Here is a 19,426-nt window from a genome sequence, read left to right on the forward strand (position 1 = left end):
TCTCAAAAGTGGTTACCTTTCTGATGAGGGTTTCTAATAAGGCTGGCATTCAGGTACCAGATCGCCTTTGGGGCAGGAGCCGAGGGACAGGAAACCCAGGGCACCACTTCCTGCTGCCCGCTCCCTTGCTGAAAGCCTGGAGGGGATAGTCGGTCCAAGAGAGTCGCTCCCTTCCCTCCTTCTGTCCTGTCTTAGGTCTGTCCATGCGCGCGAGGGAGAAGGGCAGAAATGAAAGGGTGCGAGGCCCTGCACCTGTGTCATCTTACTCCATCCTCAGAGGTATCTTTACCGTCCTCCCCCCACCCCCAACTCAACCTTTGAGGAACAGGAGGCTGGGACAGGTGACGTCCCCATGCGCTCCACACTGGGGCTGGACCGAACCGAGGAGTCACCTCCGCACGCATCACCACCGCAGGCAGGCCGGGTTGGCCTCTGCAGTGCTTTCCATAAAGGAACGAAAAAGCGCGGCCGAGTTCTCCCGAGCGCCGGTAGGAACTCCAGGGTGTTCAGTTCTTATCTGGCTGCGGGGACTAGGAGGGTCTCTAGTCCCCAGGAGCCAGGGACTGGAGGGCAAACCCCCGCAAGGAAGCGCAGGACCCAAGGTGGGGAGGGGCGGGGAAGAAGAAGTCGGAGGAGGAGAGGATGCCGCGCTCCAGTGCCCTCGTCCCCCAGCCAGTGCCCCCAGACCCGGCCCTCGGTCCCCGGCCCCGGCCGCCGGCTCCCCCAGAGCGCTCACCACCCCACCCCCACCCCCCACCCCGGGTCTCGGCCCCCACCACCAGGCCCGGGCCAGCATCCCGCTCTCAGCCGCCCCCGGCCGCCTCTTCGCCGTGGGATCTCGTCCCCACCCCGGCCCCTCCTCCCGCCCCAGGCCCGGCTCAGCACCCCAGCCCCAGTCGCGCCTACTCGCACTTTCCCCCTGGTCCCGGGCTCTGGTCCTCTCACCGGGACATCAGGCCCTGCTCTCCCCGCACCGGCGGCTTCGCCCCGCCCCCGGTCCGGCTCGCATCCCCGCCCCCAACTGCGTCCCAGACCGTGATCACCTCCACCCACCAAGCCCCGGCCCGGCGTGCCCCCCGCACCTCCCCGCCCCCGGTCCGGCTGGCATCCCCTCCCCCAATCGCGTCCCGGGCCCGGGATCTCCTCCCCCCCCCCACTCCCGGCCCGGCGAGCCCCCTCCCCCCCACCTCCCCCGTCCCGCCCCCAATCGCGTCCCGGGCCCGGGATCTCCTCCCCCCCGCCCCTGGCCGAGCGGCGCGCCTCCGGGCCTCCTCCAGTCCCGCCGCCCGCCCGCTCCGCCGGCGCGTCATGGGCAGCGGCAGCAGCCGGAGCGGCCGCGCCCTGCGGCGTCTGCGCAGCCCCGACAGCCGGCCGGCGGGGCCCGACGGGGCAGTCCCGGAGGGCGGGACGGGGCCGCGGGTCTCGGCGCCGGCGGCGGCGGCGGCCGGGGAGGAGGCCCCGGAGGCGGCTGCCGGCACCGATCCCAGCCCCGCGGCGCCCCCCGACGGCGGGGACGAGACCCTGCGCCTGCTGGACCAGCTGCTGGCCGAGTCGGCGGGCTGGGGCCCCGGGGAGCTGGCCCCGCGGGGCTCGGCGCGGCCCAGACCCGCAGCCGGCGCCGGGAGACCGGTGAGTGTGGGGGCCGCGGCGCCCGTTCCCGCCCGGCTGGGGGGTGCCCTCCCCGCCGGCCCACACCCCGCCCCCTGTCTCCCAGCCCGTGGCGCCGTCCCGCCTTGCGCTCCCTGCTCGCCCCCCTTCCTCCCACCGCCCCCCGTCCCTGCCAGGCTCCCTGGGCTTGCGCAGTGCCCTGCCCCCGCTGCCCTGTGTCACCCACCGTCTGGCCGTCCCCGAATCCCACCGGGGTCTCTTGCTGATTGCACGGCCTCTCCTTCCCAAACATCCCCTCTGAGTCTCTCTGCCTCTCCTGGGTGCTGGTTTAACTGCCTCCAACTTGGGGATTGACAGGGAGCCGGACAGGGACCCAGACATCCCTTAGCAGAAAAGCATCTCCTGGGCTTTCTTCTGGCTAGAGGTCAGTTTTTGTTTTTGTTTTTTTTTTTTAAGTGTGGCTCCTTCCAGCCTAGGTAGGAGCTGGCCAGGGGGCTGCTTGTCTCTCTGGTACCTCCCCCCTCAGCCAGCCTCCCGGGCACTGTCAGAGAAGAATCCTAGGAAATGGGACCGGTAGCCAAACCGTGGTAGCAAAGCCCGGCGCCGGACAGAGGCGTCAGGATCTTTGCCAACTTTGCGAGTTGTCAAGCAACTCGCACCCTGCTGGCTATTTTTAAGATGCTGTGCAATTTCTTTTTGGCTTCCCTCTTCTCTCTTCCAGAACACTTGTAATAACATCTCCGCTGTTCTAGAAAAAGATAATACAAATGAGCACTTTCTTTTGGCAATAGCCACCACTCCGGCAGAACTGAATGAAGGAGATCAGTAGTATCAGCTCCCGGGCTTGGGGAGGATATACAAGACGGCCCCCTGCCCTGGAGCCCCGCAGGCCCCCCTTAACGACTGTTGGGGACGGGAGGGAAGTGTCTTGGGGGCAGCCGGCAAGCAGGAGAAAGTGGGAAGCTCCTCCGAGAGGTGGAGGTGGGGAGAGGTGGAAAGGAGGGAGCCAGCCTAGACTGTGCTGGGTCTTCCTCCCCTGACCACCTCCTGCCCACACCCTGCTACCCTCCCAAAGTGAGCTGCAGCAAGAGGGACCAAATTATATAACAAGATTCCTTTAGGATTACATCAGCGTTCCGTTATATAACCCTCAAAAGGGATCGACAGTTGAGAAATTCGGGGGAAATTCTGAGGTGGCATGGAAGCAATCTTTGTGTTCAGTTTTCAAGTGCTTTGGAAGTTTCAGAAGTGAAAATGAAAACAGAAAGAGAGTTTCCCATCTCACCCCCTGTCCCACCCTCATTGGCTAAGTATCATAGAAACTCCTAGGGTGCTGGGGCTGCCTTATTCACCCTTTCAGTCATTTCTCAGGTATTGTTTGAGCATCTGCTGTGTGCTGGGCATCACTCTGGGTGCTGGAGATGAACACAGATGGCACAGTCTTTGCCCTAAAGAAGTTCACAGTGTAATGGGCGAGAGAGATCCACAGAGTGGAACACTGATGGGCAGTCCGTCTAGAGAGTCCACTGGAGGAGGAGCCGGTCCCCTGGAGAAGTCACATCAGCATCCCAAGCAGGACAGGGCTTGACCTGTATCTGGAAGGGTCTATGGTGCTAGCCAGGCAAACAAGCAGTGAAGAGCATTTGGGCAAAGAGAATCCTGAGTGTGGGCAATGGTGGTTGGGGCACGTGGTACCCAGGATGTGGGTGCTAACCGTGGAGTTGAAGAGAGCGGGAAGGATGAATGCCAGGCTCCAGACATGTCATGCTAGGAGTGTTCTGGGTTGAGGCATTTGGACTTGATCATAAAAACCGTGGGTATTTTGAGGGGCTAAGAGGAGTGGTATTTTGTGTCTCAGGAAGGTTAGGCCAACAGCCATGGGGAGGAGGAACTGGGCCCAGTAAGACAAGGGGCAAGATGGCTCACGGGACTGCTGCAGCGGTCCACACAAGCAGGTCCTGAGTGAAGCAGGGCAGTTAGAGGGCTGAAGGGGAGTCAAGAGACATTAGGAGGTGAAGTCCTCAGCTGTGTTGCTCTTTTGTGTGTGGATAGTATGTATCTTCTGTGCCATAGCTATTTCTTGAATAAATCCTGGAGTCCTAGATTATTATAGCAGAATAGATGCTCCTGAGTCCTATCCATTCTTTTCAGTTCTGGCGAGACTGAGTAAAACAGCTGATGGTGCTTCATGTCCTGGCTCTAGAGGTCTCAGGTAGAAAGTTAACTACCTGTATGGCCAAGTGTGGGGGCTTCCCAGGTGACGTTAGTGGTAAAGAACCCTCCTGCCAATGCAGGAGACAGAAAGATACCCTGGAGAACGAAATAGCAATCCACTGCAGTATTCTCTCCTGGAGAGTCCCACGGACAGAGGAGCCTGGTGGCTACAGTCCATGGGGTTGCAAAGAGTTGGACATAAATGAAGCAACTTAGCATGCACGCATGCACATATGGCCAAGTGTGGAGTCTAAGCCTTTCTGCTTTATAGTTTATGCCCTTTAATTGGGTCTCTGGCGACTGCACATTTTCTAAGACTATGAGTTATTAATAAATCGGTAAATAGTGCTTTCTCTGTTTTATGAACAAAGCCATTTTAGTCCCAGAGAATGATCATGTACCCAAAGCCACACTGCCAGTAAGTGGAGGAAGCAGAGTTTGAAGCAAGTCTGCCAGGGCCCATCAACAAACCTGGAATGTTATATGCCTTTTTCATTTTCCAGGTATCTAGCACTTCGGATGCTCTACTCACAGCAGCTCTAATGCCTGCCCCATTTTTCTTTACTGAATGACTTTTTTTTTAATACATAGTCATTTATTAATTACAACCAAATGACTTTTTTTTTAACATTCAGTAATCCCGAGTGTTCCTCATGCAAACTCATCAGAACCTCTATTTTGTCTGATAAAGGTACTCCACCTTGCCCTCATAATATGCCCTGAATGTTATTTTTGGCAGCCTCCTTGTTCATTCAGATGTTTATATGCTTAGAGATCATATCAGTTTTACTAAAAGTTGGGAGACTCCCTATTATTTACTTAATACATCTGTCACCAGCATCCTTTTCTTTGAGCGTTTTCATGAGCCTGTGCATGTAAGCATGTTGCTGGTCACCCAGGGGCAGAGGCAGAAGAACAAAGAGGAAAAAGACCCAGAATGAGGTCTGGTCCCCATCCTGACCAGTTTTGATTTGCTCTGAGGTTCACTTACAGTTGCTCAGAAATTGTTAATATGTTGTAATACAGCCACTATTTACTCAGGCTTTTCCGAGACCCCGCTCCTAACATCCAGTGTTTTACTTAATCCTTGTCAGAATAGGTCCTTGCAGAACTGCTGTCATTTCCCCCTGACTTCATGTCACAGGGGAGGGGAGAAGCCCCAGAGAGGCAGTTCACTTGGCCAAGCCCATGCAGTTGGAAAGAGCCAGTCCGAGTCTTTCTGAACACACTCTCTGCAGAGCCCTGTGTATATTAGAATTTCTTTCCCACACTCAGGATCTTTAGTTGCAGCATGTGAACTCTTAGTTGCGGCACATAAGATCTAGTTCTCAAACCAGGGATGGAACCCAGGCCCCCTGCAACTAAAGCCCAGTAGTTAGCCACTGAACCACCAGGCAAGTTCAATAGAGTTTTGACAGAGCCAATTTGCCATCAGGAGGGATTATCACTTGTTCCCCAACTCCTCTGGGGCTCAGTTTTTCTCTGAAATAAGTCTCCATTCCCTGGGTCTAGGAGCCTTCACCCATTTCCCTGACTGTATAAGATGTGTCCCAGTCACTGAATATGAATCCAACCCAGCAAAGGTTATGCTTACTTTTAAGTTTATTTTTGAAGTTACAATAGGTAATATACATGTGAGTGAGAAAAATTTTGTTCTTGGCTGTTCTCTCCAATAAAAAAATATCCTTAAAATGACTTTACTTATGAAAGGGTTTAAATAAAAAGATGAGCCCTATAATTAGCTTCACTTTACAACTGTAAAAGAATGTTTGCTCATTGTAGAAAAGTGAGAAAACAATATATATATGTAATATATAAAGGAAATAAAGATTTCAGAGTAAACTCTGCAGATATTACTGATACTATTTTGATGTACGTCCTTCCAGTTTTCTCTCTCTTTTGTATGTATCTTTTATGTCAGTAAGATCATGGTGTGTGTGCGCTCAGTCCCTTAGATGTAACTGACTCTTCGTAGCCCCATGGACTATAGCCCACAAAGCTCCTCTGTCCATGGAATTTTCCAGGCAAGAATACTGGAGTGGGTTGCCATGTCCTATACACATGTCAAAACCTATCAAATTGTATTATTTAAATGTCTACAGCTTGTCCCATGTTAATTATATATATTATTGATATGTGTACATATACACATATAAAACTGTTAAAACCTAAATGTTAAGAACAAAAGAAGCAGGATATAAAGCTGGTGGTTTAGTCACTCAGTGTTGTCCAACTCTTTGCAACCCCATGGACTGTAGCCCACAAGGCTCCTCTGTCCATGGAATTTCCACATATTGTTAAAATAAAATATGCACTGGATTTTCTACAGATACTTCACTTTTTTCCCAAAACCCCTAGTTGTAAGAGACATGGGAGGCTTTAAGAAATCATCTTATTCATTTCTTCCACATATGCTTCCTGCTTCTCATTCTGCCGTGGTGTGGTGTGGTTCAGCCTCCCCAAGACCTGGAGTGATGACACGTCACACGCTCACCCTGAGCTCAGCCCGGTTCCCATGGCCCCAGCCAAGGCGCCATAGCCTCCCTGGGGTTGGACAGAAGTCTGTCCTACTAACCAGGAGAGGGAGGCAGGCAGCTGGCTGGAGGCTGCAGCTTGAGTCTGCACTTGGCCTAGAGCGGCCACCAGGGGCTGCTGTGTCTTTGCTCTTCATCCAAGCTCCTGCGAAGCTTCCACCAGCTGGATCTTCTGGGAGATCCACGGTGGGTCAAGCTGGGAGGGTGTCTAATGCGTTTTGCATCTAAGTCAAGTTACAGACAGATTAACGAGAGAAAGAACCACACATGCAAACCACAAGCACAGAAAGAAACACGGGTAAAAAAGTGAAAGAACTAAGCTGAACTGTCAGGAAAGTTATAAAAGAAAGAGTATGGTCTTCCATTTGAGTGCAGCTTCAGGGTGTCCAGTCCTCGTACGCAATGGATCTCATACGTCATTGCCATCTTGCTTGGCCAGCAGCGTGTCCCCCTTAATAGTGAGTAGAACAGCTCAAGTAAGTGGAAACAGGCTGATTATGCAAAAGTTTGATTCCAGTCTGAGCAGTCTTTCACTCAGTTGCCTTTTTTTTTTTTTGCTTATGAGATCTTAGTTGCCCAACCAGGGATTGAACCCAGGCCCTCATCAGTGAAAGCGTGGAGTTCTAACCACTAGACCTCCAGGGAAGTCCCTCAGCTGTCCTCCTGAGGGCAGAAACTATATCTGAACAACCCTTACAAAATCTGGTGATGAAATGAAAAGCCCCATCTGGTGATGACAAAAGCTGGTTCCAGCAGAAATGGGCAAGAAAGAACTAGGGTCCCTACTGGATGACTTCATGAAAAAAATCACTGAAGAATGGTTGGGTAAAAAGTATTACTTTCCTTCTGTGTTGTCCCTGAGACTATAACTAAGCTCAGTGACTGAAAACTGCAGGGAGGCAGATTGGTGTCAGTAAAAGAAAGCTTTCTTATATGCCTAAGAGAACTGAAGGTAGGATCTCAAAAAGGCTTCATATTCATATGAGCATTATTCACAATAACCAACAGGTAGAAGCCACCCAAGTGTCCCTTGACGGATGAATGGATAAACAAAACATGGTATATACGTACAGGGGAATATTACTCCACCTTGAAAAGGAAGTAAGTCCTGGCATAGGGTACAACGTGGGTGAACCTTGAGGACATTATGCTAAGTGAAATGAGCCAGGCACAATATTGCATGTTTCCACTCAGGTGGGGTGTCCAGAGGAGTCACTCTTGTAGGACAGAAAGCAGGATGGCAATCCCTGGGGATTGGGGGGTGAGAGTCGTTTAGTGGGGACAGGTTTCAGTTTTGCGAGATGAAAAGAGTTTGGGAGGTTGGTTGTAAAACAATGTAAGTGCACCTAGTACTGAAACGTATCCTTAAAAATGCTTAAGATCGTACATTTTAGATGCTGTATATTGCACCATAATTAATTTTTTATTAAAAAGAAATTTAAAAGAATTTTCAGATAGTCTGAGCTGCCTGAGCTGAAATGGGCTGTTTCAGGAGGCAGAGGAGGTGAGCATGTGTGTGTGTGTGTGCAAGTGTGTGCATGCAAGTGTGTGCATGCACGTGATTTCCCCTGCTTGCTCTTGTATTCATCACCCCCTCTTCCCACTGTGAATTCCTTGCTGACGTGGGAAGCATCTCCTCTTCATCTTTGCACTCCCCAGAGACACGGTGAATTTTCAAAGGAATCTTTGAGGAACACTGACTTCCCCTGGCAGATCTCCAGCATCCAGCAGCCCCCGCGGCCCCTCAGGTATCCCAGGACCAAGTCTGTGCACCTTCGCTGTGCAGCCTGACTCCACATGGAGAGAGCGCCAGGTGGGCAGGACAGGCTCTTCTAGCTAGGGCATGGTATGCCCACAGTAGCAGGTTGGCCACCATGGACCACGCCACGGGGCCTGTGTGGCCAGATACACTCAGGGTCAGCTCGCTTCTGTTCAGCACCTCGGGTAACAACCCCCAAGAAACACTAGTTTCTCGGGGAAGAAAGTGCTGTCCTGAACCTCTCAGGCCCCAAACACAAGATCTTCCCTGGGCTCTCCTCCTCCTCACGCCTTCAGGTTCTCTTCTTGCCGGGCCGGGTCAGAGGCTACTTTGGGCTGGACACTGGGTCAGATGTTTTTTGTGGTGTTTGCAGGTATTATACTAAGGATGAGACAGACAATCTGTATTCTCTCTGTGGCCCTCAAGGCTAAGTACCTATTACACAGATGAGTAAACTGAGGCTCATAGAGCCTCACAGTCCACCCAAAGGCACATCATGATTAAATGGCAAAACTGGGCCTTGAACTCTTTTCTGCATTGTGCTATTTTTACTTTTACCCCAATTGCTATATAGACAAACTCAGGATTATGACTACCCATCAAAGTGACGTTGAATCTGATTCAGGATCTATTTTATGTTTGTTGTGTGCCCTGTGTAGAGATCTGTAAACTTTAGGAGAAGTGAGAAGGATTAACTGATGTTAATGTTAATGGCACTGAGTTTTTCTCCAGTTGTATCCTCATGTGGGCTGCTCTGGGCAGGGATATCATATCCTGTATGGGCCATAGAACCCCGTGCCTAGCAGGGCACGTGGGAGTTAATGAATGAAGACTTATTCACGGCCTTTGGTGACTCCACGTATTTGCATATGCTCTTCCTTATCCAGAGTACCCTTCCCTTCCTTTCTATCTGGTAAACTCCTAATCTTTCAAAACTCCAGCTAAAATGTTATTCTTTCCACTCTTCTCGAAAGAGTTTTTCCCATTCAGAGTTGGTTTCCCCTCCTGTTGCGGAGTGTAGGCTTTCCCAGCACCTCCCAGCACCTTATAACTCAGCTATAGAATTCATCACGTGGCATCACATTGCATCTTTACAAGTCTCGCCCCATGTGCTATGGGCTCCTGGGTTCCTGACAGCTGCGGTCTGTATTTAGGATGCTGCTTGTGCCAAGGAGGATCTGTTGCACAAAGCAGGCTGACGTCTGGATGGACTGTGGCCTTGCTCAGCTTCATAGGTCAAAGGCTGGATTCCACAGTGCCAAGTGCCTTATGCTGGGGAACACAGTGAGGAAGCTTATTCAGACAAGCCCCTCTGCTGAAGACAGTTTAATATTCTGGTTATAATTAATGTGATAAGAGTGTCTTTGAAGCATAAAGTGGCTCATGAGACAGTGAGGAATTACCAGCCCAGATCTAAGGAAGGCAGAATCCAGAGAGGCAGGTGACCCACTGGAATGTGCTTGCCTCAGGTGAACGTGAGCTTTGGGTCTGACAGTGTCCAATAGTAAAGGGGACAGAGTTTAGGGCCCAGTATAAATAGAGACTAAGAGTAGATCCTTCGTTCAGGACCCTCATGGGACTGCAAGGCGAGTGTTGCAGCACAGAACAGTGCAGGAGGGTACAAAAGCCATAGTCTAGCTGTCCCTTAGGTCTGCAGCCCCAATTCCCATCACCTGGCTGGTGCAAAATACCTGAATCTGTCCAGTGCAGTTCAGTTGCTCAGTCATGTCTGACTCTTTGAGACCTCATGGACTGCAGCACGCCAGGCCTCCCTGTCCATCACCAACTCCCAGAGTTTACTCAATCACATGTCCATCGAGTCAGTGATGCCATCCAACCATCTCATCCTCTGTCATCCCCTTCTCTTCCTGCCTTCAATCTTTCCCAGCATCAGGGTCTTTTCAAATGAGTCAGTTCTTTGCATCAGGTGGCCAAAGTACTGGAGCTTCAGCTTCAGCATCAGTCCTTCCAATGAATATTCAGAACTGATTTCCTTTAGGATGGGCTGGTTGGATCTTCTTGCAGTCCAAGGGACTCTCCAGAGTCTTCTCCAACACCACAGTTCAGAAGCATCAATTCTTTGGCACTCAGCTTTCTTTATAGTCCAAATCTCACATCCATCCATGACTACTGGAAAAACAATAGCTTTGACTAGACAGACCTCTGTTGGCAAAGTAATGTCCTGCTTTTTAATATGCTATCTAGGTTGGTTGTAACTTTTCTTCCAAGGAGCAAGTATCTTTTAATTTCATGGCTGCAGTCACCATCTGCAGTAATTTTGGAGCCCCAAAAGATAGTCTGTCACTGTTTCCACTGTTTCCCCACCTACCTGCCATGAAGTGATGGGACCAGATGCCATGATCTTAGTTTTCTTAATGTTGAGTTTTAAGCCAACTTTTTCACTCTGCTCTTTCACTTTCATCAAGAGGCTCTTTAGTTCTTCATTTTCTGCCATAAAGGTGGTGTCATCTGCACATTTGAGGTTATTGATGTTTCTCCCTGAAATCTTTTTTTTTAATTTCTTTATTTTAATTGGAAGCTAATAACTTTACAATATTGTGGTAGGTTTTGCCATACATTCACATGAATCAGCCATGGGTGTACGTGTGTTTCCTGTCCTGAACCCCACTCCCATCGCCTTCCCCATCCCATCCCTCAGGGTCATCCAAGTACACCAGCCCCGAGCACCCTGTCTCATGCTTCAAACCTGGGCTGGTGATCTATTTCACATATGATAATATACATGTTTCAATGCTATTCCTTCAAATCATCCCACCCTCGCCTTCTCCAGCTTGCTGGATTTAATTTCAAGTGGGCCCAGACTGAGAGTGCCGCCTAGTGCCTGAACAGAGCAAGTGCATGTCCTCCCCAGAGGAAGGCATCTTCCTCTCAGGCCTCAGAGAACACCCACAAAGCGTTTTCAAGAATAATGAGCATCAGACAAGAAAAAATAATCAACCACCCAGAGAGTTGTTCTGATGGCTCAGACGACAAAGAATCTGCCTGCTATGTGGGAGACCCAGACTCAGTCCCTGGGTCGGGAAGATACCCTGGAGAAGGGAATGGCAACCCACTCCAGTGTTCTTTGCTGGAGAATTCCATGGACAGAGGAGCCTGGCGGGCTACAGTCCATGAGGTTGCAAAGAGTCAGACATGACTGAGCAACTAATACTTTCGGAGAGCCAAGTGAAAATCAGAAGAAACAAAAACAACGAAAATAGGCTAGTGAGGGCCTGAGTTATTTATTTGGATTACCAACGATTATTGGCCAAAAAAGGTCTGTATACTCAAAGCTATGGTTTTTCCAGTAGATGTGTACAGATGTGAGAGTTGGACCACAATGAAGGCTGAGCGCCAAAGCATTGATGTTTTCAAGCTGTGGTATTGGAGAAGACTATAGAGAGTCCCTCGGACTGCAGGGAGACCAAACCAGTAAATCCTACAGGAAATCAACCCTGAATATTCATTGGAAGAACTGATGCTGAAGCTGAAGCTCCAGTACTTTGGCGACTTAATGAGAAGAACTGACTCATTTGAAAAGACCCTGATGCTGGGAAAGATTGAAGGTGGAGGGAGAAGGGGACGACAGGATGAGATGGTTGAATGGCATCACTGACTTGATGGACACGATTTTTTGAGCAAACTTCAGAAGATGGTGAAGGACAGGAAAGCCTGGCAAGCTGCGGTCCATAAGGTCACAAAAAGTCGGACACAACTGGGTGATTGAACAAAAATAACAATGTTAAAGGATCCACCTGTGCTTCAGGGGATGCAGGAGACACAGGTGCCATCCTTGGGTTGAGAAGATCCCCTGAGGAGGGCATGACAACCCACTCCAGTATTCTTGCCTGGAGAATCCCATGGATACAGGAGCCTGGCAGGCTACAGTCCATGGGGTTGCGAAAGAGTCGGACACGACTGAAGCGCCTGAGCACACATGCATGTTTATTTGTGAAGAAGGACCTATAGAAAGTGACCGAGCATATTTGAAAAACAACCAGATGTAACTTGTAGAAATGAGAAACACAGTAAACAAAATTAAAGATTCTGATGGATTGGGTGAACAGGAAATTAGAGATTTAGAGACAATCAGTGCCCTGTAAGACAGAGCTGAAGAAATGACCAGCACAGAGAGACCGGGATCTGATGAAAGACAGCTTGAGAAAAAAGCCACAGCAAAACTAATATTACATTTGAAATAATTAAACTTTTCCCTTTCACTACAGGAACAAGGCAGAGATGCTTATTATCATAACTTCTTTTCAAGGTTAATACTGGATGTCCTAGCCAGTGCAGGAAGGCTAGGGGGAAAATATGGAAGGATCAGAAAGGAAAAAACCTGAATGGCCATTATTCCCACATAATGTGAATGGGAAGCAATTAAGTCCCAAAGAATCTACAAATAAATTATTAGGGCTGATTACAAGAGCTTAGTAAAACTGCTGAACACAAAATGTATGTATTTCAATCGTATCTCTGCACAAACAAGCAGGTAGAAGATAAAATTTTATTTTAAAAAGATATTATCAATAATCTAGAAATTGGTTTAAAAAGAGGTGTCTATGACTTCTACAGTGAAAATGATTAAGACTTCTTAAAAGACATTAAAGAAATCCTAAATAAATGGAGAGATGTTCCCTGTTTATAAATTGGAAGGCTTGCTATTATAGAGATTATGGCCTGGGGAAGGGAAAGGAGAGGGTAGGGTGAATTGAGAGAGTGACACTGAGATATATATATATATACACACACTCTGTGCTCTGTGTTTCTGTGCTTAGTCGCTCAGTCATGTCCGACTCTTTGCGACCCCACGGACTGTAGCCCGCCAGGCTCCTCTGTCCATCGGATTCTCCAGGAAAGATACAACAGTGGGTTGCCATGCCTTCCTCCAGGGGATCTTTTCAACCCACGGATCGAACCCAGGTTTCCCGCATTGTAGGCAGATTCTTTACTGTCTGAGCCAGGGAAGCCCATATCTATACACTACCATGTATAAAACAGATGGCTAGTGGGAAGCTGCTGTATAGCGCAGGGAGCTCAGCTTGGTGCTCTGTGATGACATAGAGGCGGGGTAGGGGGGAAGGAGGCTTAAGAGGGAGAGGATATATGTATACTTACAGGGGATTCACTTCATTGTACAGCAGAAACCAACACCACATTGTAAAGCAATTATACTCCAATTTTTTAAAAAAGATATCAAGTCTGCCTGGAATGATTTGTATATTGATTCAACCCCAACAAAACCCCCAAGGGGGACAAGCTGACTCCAACACACATGTTTGGAAGTGCAAAGAACCAGGACCAGTCCAGCTTCATCTGAAGCTGTGGTCACTGAGACAGGGTGGTGCTGACGACAGGACAGGCATAAATCACTGGGAGAGTTTGCAGACAGACGTGAGCGACGCCTGTGCACTCCTGACTCCAGACAGACACGGTACAGCAGAGCAGCAGGGCGGGCTGCCAAGCAAGGGCTTGGGTGGAGGTCAGGACCTCCACTCCCAGAGTGAGAGGTGGGGGCTTGCTGGCTGGTAGCTCCCAGGGAGGAAGGGGCGGCGGCAGGGGGGTCTCTTGTTTTGAGTTGTGTAGGTCACTCCCTTCTCCCAGCCTGTTTCCCACCTACCGAATAGGCAGTTGGAGCTAGACAGCAGGAGAGCCTTTCCACTTTCCAGCTCTGGTTTATTAGCCGTGGGTTGAACGCAGCAGCTCTGTGTCAGCAGAAAGCCAGTGCAAAGGCAGGCTGCAGCACGGACAACCTTCTGATGCCTCTTCCGTTTGTCCTTCTCAAGGTGTCCCCAAAGCGGAGCATTGAAGACCACCCAGAGGGCAGCTGTATCTCTGAGTAAGTATGGGGCAGGGAGGTGCATCTCTGCAAGAAATCACAGCTCCCCTCCTCTGCCACCCCCCAAGCACCTGCATCTCTGCACCTGCCCTCACTCATTCACTCAGAAACTGTGTTCAGTGCTCATCTGTGAATGAGGCGCAGGCCTGGCCTTCAGGAGTTTCCAGCCTAGAGGGGTGATGGGTGGGTCCCCAATAATCCTATTACAGTGTTAGCAAGAAAACACATTTAAACCCCCTGGAAAGTGTCAGCTGAGGACTCCAGGCTTCCGGTGTCGGCACAACCCTGGGCTGTGTGAGGATTCCCAGGGCCCCCGGAGCACCCTGCACCTGGAGGCTGGGCTGGGCTGGGCTGACCTGGGCCCCGGCGCATCTGCCCTTGCTTTCTCATCTCTAAGGAGTCACTGTGATGGCCCTTGTCCCTGGGACGCAGGGGATGGTGGTGCTCAAGACCATGGATGTGAGCAGCTGTGAAAACGCTGGCTCAACAGCTATTTTTATTACCAATTCCAAATGGTTGTGGGGCCAGAACCTTGCTGGTTTCCCTTATTTAACAGACATTTGCAAAAGCCTTTCCCTGAAGAGTGGGGTCTCTTCAGATAGGCTCAAGGGAGGTCCAGGAGGGGACAGAAGCAGCTGGCGGGCTCGTGGAGGAGCTGAGGCTTAAATGGCTTGAAGGACAAGTGGTTTCACTGAGGAGGGCAGGAGTGCCAGGTGGCTAGAGCCACAAGCAAGATGTGGAGGTGTGAACAGGATCCTGAACACAGGCTGGTGGCATTTAGAACAGGGTCTGGGGGAGAAGGAGGGCTGAAACCAAGAGCTGTAGATGGCCTGGCCTGCACCAGATTGGAGTAGGGGTTGGGTTCCCAGCATTGAGAGCACCAGATCCTGGCCACTAGACTAGTGGTCAGTGACAAAGACCCTGGCCCTTCAGCTTTGCAGGAAAAAATATCCACAAAGACGAAAAATAGTGAAGCAAGTCAAGTATTGATTAGGAGGGAGAAGAGTACAGTCCGTGGATAGATATAGGCAGACTCAGCGGGAGAGTCCCTGAGTTGCTGAGCGGTGCTCTCACGGTAGTTTGAATTACTTTTATGGGATGGTGGTGGTGGTGGTTTAGTCACTCAGTTGTGTCCGACTCTTTGCGACCCCTGGACTGCAGCCCACCAGGCTCCTCTGTCCATGGGATTCTCCAGGCAAGAATACTGGAGTGGATTGCCATCCCTTTCCCCACTTCTATGGGATATTTTCTTCCAATTTTCCTTTGGCCAATCATTCTGATTTGCCTGGTTCACAGTCCATATTTTGCGTATCTCAGGATCCTCCCATGTGTGCACAGGTATCTCTTAGACAAGATGGATCCTACCGGAAAGTTGTCTGGGTAGAACATCCCTTAACACTGCTCCTCTTTTGACCTCCAAAGAGCCTTTTCTATGCATGTATGGCTGGGGAGATCTCCTAACTTTAGGAATGAGAAATATGTGGTTTGTGCAAGGTCCAGCCTTCTCCCTTAATTGCCCTGCTATTCTTATCTTGGAGTTTCGGAACAGAGAGAATGTATCTCAATTGCTTTACCATGGGGAGGGGGCCCGTCTATTTCCTGCCTCAGGGCCACTGCTGTTGAGTAGGAGGACACTGGGTGGGCGCTGGGCCTCCATCATGGCCCTGGAGGTGAAGCGGTGAGAGCTTGTACGCTGACTCGGCCCCTCGCCAAGGCCAGAGCCTCTCTCGGCAGAGTGGAGCATCCCTACCCATTCTCCCTGACGGCCCCCTGCCCCTGACGTGTTCTGCAGACAGCACCGGCCGCGCCTTGCACACCAGCTCCAGGAGGGCTCGGCTCCTTGGGCTCCCATGCAGGACTGGGTGCCGGGTCACACTGCAGTGACCAGGTACCAGCAGCCAGCTCTGCTCAGCTGACCCAGAAACCCGTGCCTATGGCGATGCTGAGGACATGGGCCCAGCCTGGTGCCCACGCTGCTTGGTTCCAGCTGCATATTTCTGCTGATTGTAAAGAGGCAGTGACTCAGTTTTCATCAACCCAAGGACGTTAGGAGGATTAAATTCCACCTTGAAAGAATTAGCTATTTATTCTTATTTTGAAACAAATGGGTCCCCTCCCCTCACATGCACATTCCAGGATGTCCTTCACCAGGAGTACTTCATTCATTCATTCGCTCCCTCAATAGACTTTGGTGAGAGTGTGCTGAGTACCACCCTAGGCCCTGGGCTCAGGCTGGGTGACTCCCAGGCAAGTCCTGGCACAACAACTGGAAGGGGAGAGAGTCTTGCAGGTGCGGTCAGGGCTGTGCCCTCGGGCGACAGGCTCTGAAGCCACACAGGCCCTCCCCAGCGTCTGGACTGCTGGCAGCCTCCCTCCTCAGGGGAGTCTGGGGTCACAGATTAGTCCAGAAAGCTGGAGAGGGCGAGGGCTGTGGGTCGAGGCCAGTGGGAACCAGAGTCCAAGCAGTGAGATGAGGAGCCAGGACTTGGTCACTTAATACACTGCCCAGTGGGCGGGGGGCCTGGTCACAATCCAGAGGACCCTGACGCCAAATCCTGTCCTGTAGTGGCAGCTCCTGCGAGACCGCCCGAGGGTGCAGACACAAGGAGTGAATCAGCTGGTAGAGGATCTCGACACAGTTCACCTTTCTGAGGGCTCTGCAGGGTGCAAGATTCAGGGTCACATGCCGTCCACGCATGGTCTCATTTATGCCTCAGAATGAACTTAGGAATGCAGGTCCATTTTAGAGAAAACTGTCACTGAGCTAGTAAGTGGCAGAGCCGGGATGCAAACCAGGTCTTTCGACCCCCAGGCCCTCGCCCCGAAGCACTGCCGGCACTGGCTTCCTCACAGGGGAAGGTCTCGGGTTACACAGCGGGAGGTGAAACCAAAGAATGAGTCAGGAGCTGCTCATGGAAGAGGTTGAGGATGTGTCCCCAGGCCAGAGGTTTTCAGTCTGAGTCTGAGGATGGATCAGAATTCCATCCATGGCCACTGCGGTTGTCCAGTGGAGATGTGGAGTTTGAAGGTAACATCTTGCTTCCCGTGTCCGTGTTTCTCACCCATAGAGCCCCAGGCAGCTGCCACAAGAAGCCCGAGAGGCAGTCGGCCATCACATATGACTACTCCGAGGAGGAGCTGATGGCCAGCATTGAGCGGGAGTACTGCTGATGAGGCCAGTGCAGCAGCAGCCCCACCATCACCCAGCAACCAACCAAGGCCCCAGGGGACCGGAACTGGGCTGGGGGCACACGTTCCAAGATCTTTCACAACTGGCCTCTTCAAATCCACATTCAGACAATTCTGAACATGGCTGGCTGCTGGCCATCGTGCTTGCTGGCAAGAGATGATCAGCCATGCAGACCCAGGCAGAAGGAAGGTGTGGGTGCCGGGGAGAGCCGTCTACAAGGGTCTACTGGATCCTGAAACACTTCCCCTTTCTGATGCCCCCTCGCCACCTGCTCCGAAGGAGGCTCATTAGCTGAGTGTGGCTCAGACTCGTGGCTTTGGGGCCTCACACGTGTCCCACAGTGCCCCAGGGTCTCCCACTGGAGGGCACATCCAGGAGGTATGCCTTACCGAGCTGGAGGGAGTCACCCTTAGGTCTGCGGGTGAGTCTCCCGGAGATGTTGCAGATGCTGATCCCATGGGTCTGGGGCATGGCCTGTGAGTCTGCAGGTCTCAGCAGTTCCCAGGTGAGACCCAGGCTGCTGGGTCCCAGCCACGCCCAGAGCGGCGGGAATGAGCCCGAGCCTTCGGCCTGGCTGGATCTTCCTTCCCTGGTGCCAGAGGCCGCTCAGAGCCACAGGCCACGCCCTTCCCCAGAGAGAGGCCTGTGCTCCTGCAGTGCATGTGTGTATAGGTGGGGGACAAAAACCAGAGTCCCCGGTTCTGATCCTTGCCCTCGAACTAACCTGCAGTCACTTCCCCACTCTGGGCCTCAGTGTCCCTCTCTAGAAAGTGAGTCCCGGAGGTGTGCCCCCCACCCCCTGCTCTGACCATCTGGGATCACACAATCCCAGGCGTCCTTGGTCTCTGTGGTCCCCCAGGGGCATGGGACTGCCTCCCCTGCTGGGGTTGAGCCCCGGTCCCACCTGCTCAGGGCTGCCTGCTCTTCCCACTCAGTAGAAGGAAGAAAATCACAGCGGTGAGGCCAGAAGAGCCTTAGAACATCCCCAGCGGACAAATGAGGAAGCCGACACCTTGTGAACCAGGAGGACCCCAGGGGGGAGACCCGCAGCCTGGCTGGAAGGGAGGCCCCTGCTGTGGGCCCAGCATGGCTGCTGTCAGAAAGCTCAGGGTGGCAGGCGGTCAAGAGCCCAGGAGGCAGGAGACCAGGAGGCGGGCTCTCCAGAGCAGCTGGCGAGGACATGGGTAAAAAGGGGCATGTAGAGGGCACCTATTTGCCTCCCGAGGCCAGAACTGGTCTTGGCTTGTCCAGTGCTTCCCACCTACGTACAGGTGATTCCTCCACAGTGTCACCTGCAAGAGCATCTCGGGGCTCAAGCAATGGCCACCTGGCACCGTGCCCAGGCCACAGGCCTGCTGCCCAAATGGGCAAACAGGCATTTCCACAAACCTCTGTGACTTGGCAAGGGTGCCTTTGATCAGATGTTTCATGGCAGGGAGATTTTAAACTTCAAGGCTTTGATGGAACCATGGAGACTTCCAGCAAATGCCCTGGAGGGTTGGCTCAGAACCTCCCCTAAACCAGAGCTATTTCTCATCCAAGCCCAGACCATTTGTTTTGATATAAAGATTAAACCTGTTATTATCTTAATAATACAGATACTTCTTTTTGAAGTTAAAATTTTGTTTCTCCCTACTAGACAGATCAGGCCTTGATTTTAACGATGTAAACGTTTAGTTTTACATCATTCATTTGGTGAATTAATTCAGCCAGAAAGCTGACACCCTGTACTTTCCTGTGGAAACCTCATAAAACCCTTTATGAGACAAAAGCATTAGGGAAAAGAATTCCTCAGGACATTTGATATCACCGATGGGGTGAATACACTTCATCAAAGCTGAGAAGTCACAGCGGTCATTCTCAGGTCTTCGTATTTTTTTTTATTCCCCCAATTCAGGAAAAAATGTGTCTTCTGGATGGTGTTTGACAATAAAGCGGCATGTCCCAGCTTTGAGGCGTTGCCGCCCTGTGTCCAGGGGAGGGAGGCCGATCACGCTTGGTGGTGGGGAATAGGGTGCCAGTCCTGGTGACAAGTGCTTCTTGCACTAGGCGTGTGGACAGGGCCACCTGGGTGCCCAGCGCTGCTCCGGGCCTTCTCTTGGTCGCTCGGTGTTGCCTCTCAGCTGCAGCTTTCTGCCGTGGAGCTGAGCGTGGCATCTTCTCATGGACACAGGGAATGTGGCTGAAACAGAGGCAGGAAGGAAAATGTCTCTGTGTTGAAAGAGATGACACTTTGATGTCCGGAAAGTCCCAGCACCACAGATGGGCCTCCTGCTTTGTGA

The 19,426-nt window shown here is 51.5% G+C and overlaps 1 protein-coding gene across 3 annotated transcripts; it reads left to right on the forward strand.

Moving 5' to 3' along the window:
- Nucleotides 1-1,308: 1,308 nt before the first annotated feature.
- Nucleotides 1,309-19,091, forward strand: CYS1 (cystin 1). 3 transcript variants are annotated; one of them, XR_008200107.1, is made up of 4 exons: nt 1,309-1,629; nt 8,016-8,169; nt 13,902-13,954; nt 17,023-17,096. XR_008200107.1 is itself a non-coding variant. In XM_052647847.1 (4 exons), the coding sequence occupies exons 1-4, from the start codon at nt 1,309-1,311 to the stop codon at nt 17,094-17,096; spliced, it is 537 nt and encodes a 178-aa protein (XP_052503807.1). In that variant the 3' UTR covers nt 17,097-19,091. The 3 variants fall into 3 exon arrangements, 2 of the variants coding, with proteins under 2 accessions (XP_052503807.1, XP_052503808.1); XM_052647847.1 differs by having other exon boundaries at nt 8,016-8,104; nt 17,023-19,091; XM_052647848.1 differs by lacking the exon at nt 8,016-8,169 and having other exon boundaries at nt 17,023-19,091.
- The last annotated feature ends 335 nt before the right edge of the window (nt 19,092-19,426 follow it).

The sequence above is a fragment of the Budorcas taxicolor genome, chromosome 11, assembly GCF_023091745.1.
Source record: "Budorcas taxicolor isolate Tak-1 chromosome 11, Takin1.1, whole genome shotgun sequence".
NCBI classification, from domain to species: Eukaryota; Metazoa; Chordata; class Mammalia; order Artiodactyla; family Bovidae; genus Budorcas; species Budorcas taxicolor.